The sequence below is a fragment of the Pediculus humanus genome, genomic scaffold (assembly GCF_000006295.1).
Source record: "Pediculus humanus corporis 1103172108315 genomic scaffold, whole genome shotgun sequence".
NCBI lineage: Eukaryota > Metazoa > Arthropoda > Insecta > Psocodea > Pediculidae > Pediculus > Pediculus humanus.
This window is the reverse complement of record NW_002987884.1, coordinates 810,409-816,658: the sequence shown is the minus strand read 5'-3', so window position 1 is coordinate 816,658 and position 6,250 is coordinate 810,409. Positions and strand designations below refer to the sequence as shown.

Here is a 6,250-nt window from a genome sequence, read left to right as displayed (position 1 = left end):
TAAACATAAACAATTCATCGATTCTTTTTTCTCTCATCATATGTTTTACATTTTGAATATTAATAAATTGAACATTTAAGAAAAATCATTTGTTTCGATTGAATTTATTCACAGTTGAAAAATCAATAATAAATGCAACAGCAAACAATCATCGACAAAAACGACAAGAAGAAGGAAGTAAAACAACAGAAAATTTTTAAGAATTAATAATGTCATGTTTAAATTCATTTTTCCTAAAAAATATGTGTCAGTCGAATGATAATGATTTTATCTTTTATCACAATTTAAAATTGATAACCGATAGAAAAAAAAAATCATGTAAAATAGATAACATATCATTATTATTATTATTACTATTTATATTTTTCTAATTATTAAAGATTGACAAAGATGAAAGTAAAAGAGAGAAAAAAAAAAAAAAATTAGAAATTTGCAATATATATATATAAATAATTACAATCTCATGTCGTTAACTTTTAACATGAAAAACAAAATTGAATTTTGTTTTGGGTGTTATTAAGGTTTAATAAATAAAAGTAAGTAATAAGAGAGAGTGAGAGAGAGAGAGAGACACAAATTAACTTATTTAAAAAAAAAATTAATTATCACAATCACTCCTTGTCGATTTAACTAGCTAACAAAAAAAAAAAAAAAAAAAAATCTTTCACTCACCTCCATTTTAGCATTTGTCCACCGAGGTACTTCGACAACCATATTGAATAATTTTTTCGAACTGTTTGCATAAATTGGAATGTCGTGAAATGGTGAAATAGGACCATCTTTATTATCTGAAATAGATTTTTTTTTTTTTAAAATCCTTTTGCCACACTTTTGAATAATTTTAAACAGATTCAAGAGGGAGAGAAAAATAAAATGAAGTAAACATTGAATCATTCGAAACTAAAATTTTGTCTTTCGATGAAATATTTTTCGACAATTTTTTTTTTTTTGCCCCCAAAATGATAATTGAAAATTAAAGTTCAAGGATTTATCATCAAATTTTTTTTTTTTAAATTTTCCTTCTGAATGCATAAAATTATTTAACACATAAATTTAAAAACCAACAAAAACTTTCAATTTTATTTTAATGTGTCAATGATATAAATCCTTGTAGGTGAAAGAAATAAAAAAAAAAAAAAAAATTCTCACATGTTGGCTTTGATGGTTATGAGGATGATGTAATTTAACAATGCAATTGTTAAATTATTATTATTATTATTAATTTAAAAAAATTCCTACGATTAACCTATTGATAGAAAATAAATTAAAATTCGTGTTAAGAAAAAATTATATAGCCTGAGGGAAGGTGATGGAAAAGACATAAGGTCATTTACCAATGCTTTTTTTTTTTTTCCCCACCTCAAACATTTTTTTTTTTTTTTTCTTACACAAAAAACAAATAAATATCAAATAATTGAATAAAAAACAAATAATTAATACTTACTAAAATATATTCTATAATCATTAGTGTATAAACAACCTTTTTCAACTGTTGAATACATTTCAGATAAATTTCTTTTATTGGAATTAATATGAAAAGGTTGAGGAGTCCTTCCAACGACGCATCTGAACGACAATTGAGAGAATCTAAAAGAATAAAACCACGTGTAATTTGAAAACATCGAAACGACTTTTTAACGTGGCAATAAACAAATAATAATTTCATTTCGATTCATGAACGTACTCTCGCGCTCTCTCTATCTCACGTGAAAATATAAAAATGGCGTAGGCGGACATTTGTAAACGTTTTAAAAAATTTTGACACTTTTTTCTTTTTATTTTTATTTAAAAATGATTATTGATTCGTTTCAAAAAAAAAAAAAAAAAAAAAACCAAGATGGCGATTTTTTAATAATTATTATATTGTAACGTTATACTATTATTTATACAATCGTAAATAAATGATTATTATTTTAAAAAAAAAACAAATTTTTGCGTATTTTTTTTTTTTGTTTTCCGTGTCAAATAACGCATAACAATTGTTAATTTAATATTTTTTGACTTATTTATTTATTTTTTTTTGCATTTTCATCTCGTAAAAGTTTAAAAACAAATAAACAAAAGGATTGAAATAAAAAATAATAATCATTCCCACCAAAAACTAACGGAAAAACTATTTTCAAGAGATCTCACGTGATGCCAATATTTAGGAGGTATGTAAATCATTTCTCCAGGTTTTAACAAACACGTCATTTTCGTTTTGACTTTTTTAAATTCCGGAAACGAATTAAAATCAGGATTTTCTACGTCGACCCGTGACGTATTAAATAAAATGGAACTCGGGTGAGGATATAAAAATTGAGTATCGGATTGTGAAAAAAGTATTAATTTTTTCGTGCCGACAACTTGACACAGTAAATTATTTTTAGGATCGTTATGTAGTGGTGATATCGTGGCATTAGGTCCGAACCATGCATTTATTTCCGTTTCGGAATTTTCATCAACATCCGGTTTTAACGTTAATGCACAATAATCGGGTATTATTATGTCTTTTTTAAGTTCCGGTACCTGTAAGCAGAAACCGAAAAAATACGGTAAATTTTTTTTTTTCTTTTTGTCTACAACCACGTCATTTCATCATTACTACCACGACCTTAATTTTTTTTCTTTTTCTTTTTATTTTATAACCGACAATAAAATTATTTATTTTAATGAAACGTGAAAAAAAAAAAAAAAAAAGAAAAAAAAGTTTGTATTTCGTTCTGGAAAGTTCTATTCCAGTAATTCTCACACCACCGACATTGTAATAAATAAAAGATTGAGTTAATGGATTTTATTTATTTCTCTCTTTCTTTCTTTTTCTTTTTCTTTTTCTTTTCCTTTCCTTCTTTTTTTTTATCCGGTTTTCTAAGTATTCAAAGTTCATTTGTACCTTTTTTTTTTTTCCATTCACTTTCAACCTACTTACAATCGCGACGACAACCTAATCGCGAGTTTGTTTATTGCTTTTTTTTTCTTTCTTCGTTTTAATTATCATTATTGTTAATTATTATTGGTAATCAATCAATCAATCAATACCGTTCGATCACTTTGACTATTTTATCACACTATTTTACATTTTTTATATATAAGAAAAAGCCACAAAGCCGCACCGTTCCTCTGTTCTCGTTTTCTTATTTAATTTTCCTACCTTTCTTTCAATATTTTTTACAATTATTTCCAGTTTCTGGAATCTCTCTGGAGTCACCCATCGGATTTTACCATGTGTATATTTTTCTACTTCCACGAGTTTTTTTTTAAACTCATCAAAAACAAACACGATGTGATGAGTTGTGTTCATAGGAAATAATTTTTTAAAACGAAGAGAACACAAAAGAGAAATCATACGTTATCCTCATCCTTATCATTATCATTATCACTACCATTATCATTATAATTTTTTTTTCAAAACAAAATATTAACAAACAACACTTTCATTCTAGTTTTTACGGACTGATAATTTAAAAATTTTGCAAAATTTTAAATAACAGAAAAGAAAAAATCGAAAATTATAAGTTTCGTTTGTTCCCCATTTTTTTTTTGCTTCATAACTTTTCTCTTTTCATTATTATTATTATTATTAATAATCCGTGATTCGACATTTTTCTCTTTCGATTTAGAAGAAAAAAAAAAAAAACTTATTATTTTATGTTAATTTTTATTTATTTATTTATTTTCTACCACGTTAAAAAAGAAAACAGGTACGATATGAAATAATTAAAAACCATTCTAATGATAATTTTATTTATTTAAACCGATTATAGTCAGTTATCCTTTATTTATCATCATTATCATTATCATTATTATCATTATCATCATCGAAATGGTGTTAATAATAATATATATTATCATTATCATTAAAATTATCATTATTATTTTAATTTTTTTTAACGAGAGAAAAAAAAAATTTCGCGGGTCGAAGGAGGTAGTTTTTGTTTTTTATATTCACGACGATTCGACAACGCGTTCAATCGTTATATTCACAACGAATTAACGAATAATTAAAAAAGCGGGCGGAAAATTTTTTGTCTCCGACGGGAACGTGGCAGTAGAATTTCCCCACGCGTTCTACTGCCACGTTTTTTTTTCTCATTATACTCATTTTTGTAGAGATTTTAAAGAGAGGATTAATCACATGATAACGAATGATTATTATTATTATTATGGTCACTCTTAAACACGACAAGGCTCTTATTTGTCGGGGTTTTTAAGCATTTATTCCAGGTTTCTACCCGATAGGATTCCTTAGGGATAAATGCTCGAATTTCGGTGGTGCTATTTATATAATATTTTCCGAAGAATGTGGGCCGTCCCACATAGTGCGATTTCCTGGATGGTTTATTATTATTATTATTATTATTATTATTAGGATGCGATGACGTGGCCGTAAAGTAAATATATATATAAATAAATTGTTACCTGATCGAACAATTGATGCTGTGCGAGGTATCCGATGGCGGATTTCGATGGATTATTAATATATTCTTCGACAAACTCCGATATTTTCATCAATTTCTGACTGTAGGTATCGTGTGCGTAGTGTTTTCCTATTTCCACGGGTACCGTACGACATCCGGCTTTTCCGACAATGTACCCGAAATCTTTCCAAAGTTTCAAAGCCGGCCAATGATTCATGCAACCCGTTAATTTAACGGGTGTATTTTTAATCATGTAATTATTGTAAAAATATTCGAGAGAAGGACACTCGATTGAATCGATAATAATCGAATCGTTATCATCGAACGATTCTCGAAAATTTTCTTTTATCGAAATCTCACTCTTTTCAACTTCCTGTCCTTCTTCTTCTTCTTCTTCTCTTTTCCTTTTCTTTCCTTTATTTAATGCATTCGATAGTATGTCTGCTATACTCGTGAGTGAAATGGTACCAAATGGTAAACCCAAAAGTATTCCCAAATCTGTTATTTCTAAACATTTTTCGAGTACCTTCCTGTCGTCGTCGTCGTCGTCGTCATAATTTTTCGACGATTCTAAAAGTCCCAAAATCTAAAAAAAAAATAAAATAAAATGGCGTACGAGGTTTTGATAACAAAAAAAGGAAAAAATTAACGAACCTGTAAATAGGTCGCTATCGCATAAACTTGTTTCCTTTCGACGGGTACGTTCATCCATTTTCCAACGTTCAATAATTCCCAGGTACGATTTAATACCATTTTCGATTCGTTTATTAATTCTTTTCCGTCCGCCATTTTTATTTTATATTTTTCTTGATAGAATTTTATTAATAATTTTATTTCTATTCCGTGCTCGTCTTTTATATCATCTAATAAATTATCGTTCCAAAATTTTTCTATTTCGTACCTCACCATATCCTTCATATCGATCGACCTGTGAAAACAATAATAATAATAATAATAATAATAATGATTTTTTTTTATTCTTAAATTCATTCGTAAACAATGCGAGAGAAAGGCACATTCGAGAAGATATACACATACATAAGAAGAAAGGAGAGAGGGGGAGAGAGAGAAAAAGATAAACAAACAAACGCATACACACAGAAGAGAGAGAGAAGAAGATAGATAGAGAAGAAGAAAAAAAGAGAAGAAAAAAGAAAAGTAAAGAAGGAGATAGAAAGAAAAAGACAAATTTGCACACATATGCATACACACACGCACATAGAGAACGAAAAAGAGACACACACACACGTATATGCCCAAAAGGAGAAAAAGAGAGAAAGAGAGAGAGAGAGAGAGAGTGAAAGGCATTCGCACACACGCACACAGAAAAGAAAGAAAGAGAGAGAAGGAGAGAAAAGAAAACAAATTCGCACACATTTACACACACAAACACGCACACAGAGAAAGAAAGACAAAGAGAGAGAGAGGCACACACACACACGCGTGTACGCACAGAAAGAGAGAGAGAGAGAGAGATTTCACATTTCTATTCAAAAAACTTTCATCGATTTGAAAATTAAAAAAAAAAAAAAAATAGGAGAAGAGAAAATTGCATTAACAAAACGATTTGTCAAAGATGCAAATTTTTAAACTTTTTTTTTTTTCTCACACCATTTCCGGTTTCGTTTTAGAAAATCACTCTCCACTTCCTCACCATCACCACCACCACCACCACCAACTTCCCCGAAAAAAAAACAATCGAAAAAAATTAAAATGTTTGTTCACGTTTTAGTTCCGATCGAAAATTTAATTTTAAAAAATTTTTTGCCTACTTAAAATGGCCGGCGGCAATTTAACGGGATAAAATCAAAAAAAAAATTTAAATTTTTTTTTTTTAAAATTTCATATATTAA

At 28.1% G+C, this 6,250-nt stretch overlaps 2 protein-coding genes across 2 annotated transcripts in view; both read right to left on the bottom strand.

The window, feature by feature from the left end:
- Positions 1 to 1,622, bottom strand: part of Phum_PHUM596830 (Inorganic pyrophosphatase, putative) — a gene marked incomplete at both ends in the record, with an annotated part of 4,421 nt that extends 2,799 nt beyond the window's left edge. Inside the window, 2 exons of the mRNA XM_002432630.1 lie at positions 673 to 788; positions 1,445 to 1,622. Of these exons, the coding sequence (XP_002432675.1) occupies positions 673 to 788; positions 1,445 to 1,622 (294 nt within the window). The remainder of the gene's footprint in view (positions 1 to 672; positions 789 to 1,444) is intronic.
- Positions 1,623 to 2,085: 463 nt separating this feature from the next.
- Positions 2,086 to 5,315, bottom strand: Phum_PHUM596820 (protein PTDSR-A, putative; the record flags this gene model as incomplete). The annotated part of the gene is made up of 3 exons (XM_002432629.1): positions 2,086 to 2,508; positions 4,399 to 4,983; positions 5,052 to 5,315. 3 exons carry the CDS (start codon positions 5,313 to 5,315, stop codon positions 2,086 to 2,088), a joined length of 1,272 nt encoding a protein of 423 aa, XP_002432674.1.
- Between the last annotated feature and the right edge of the window lie 935 nt (positions 5,316 to 6,250).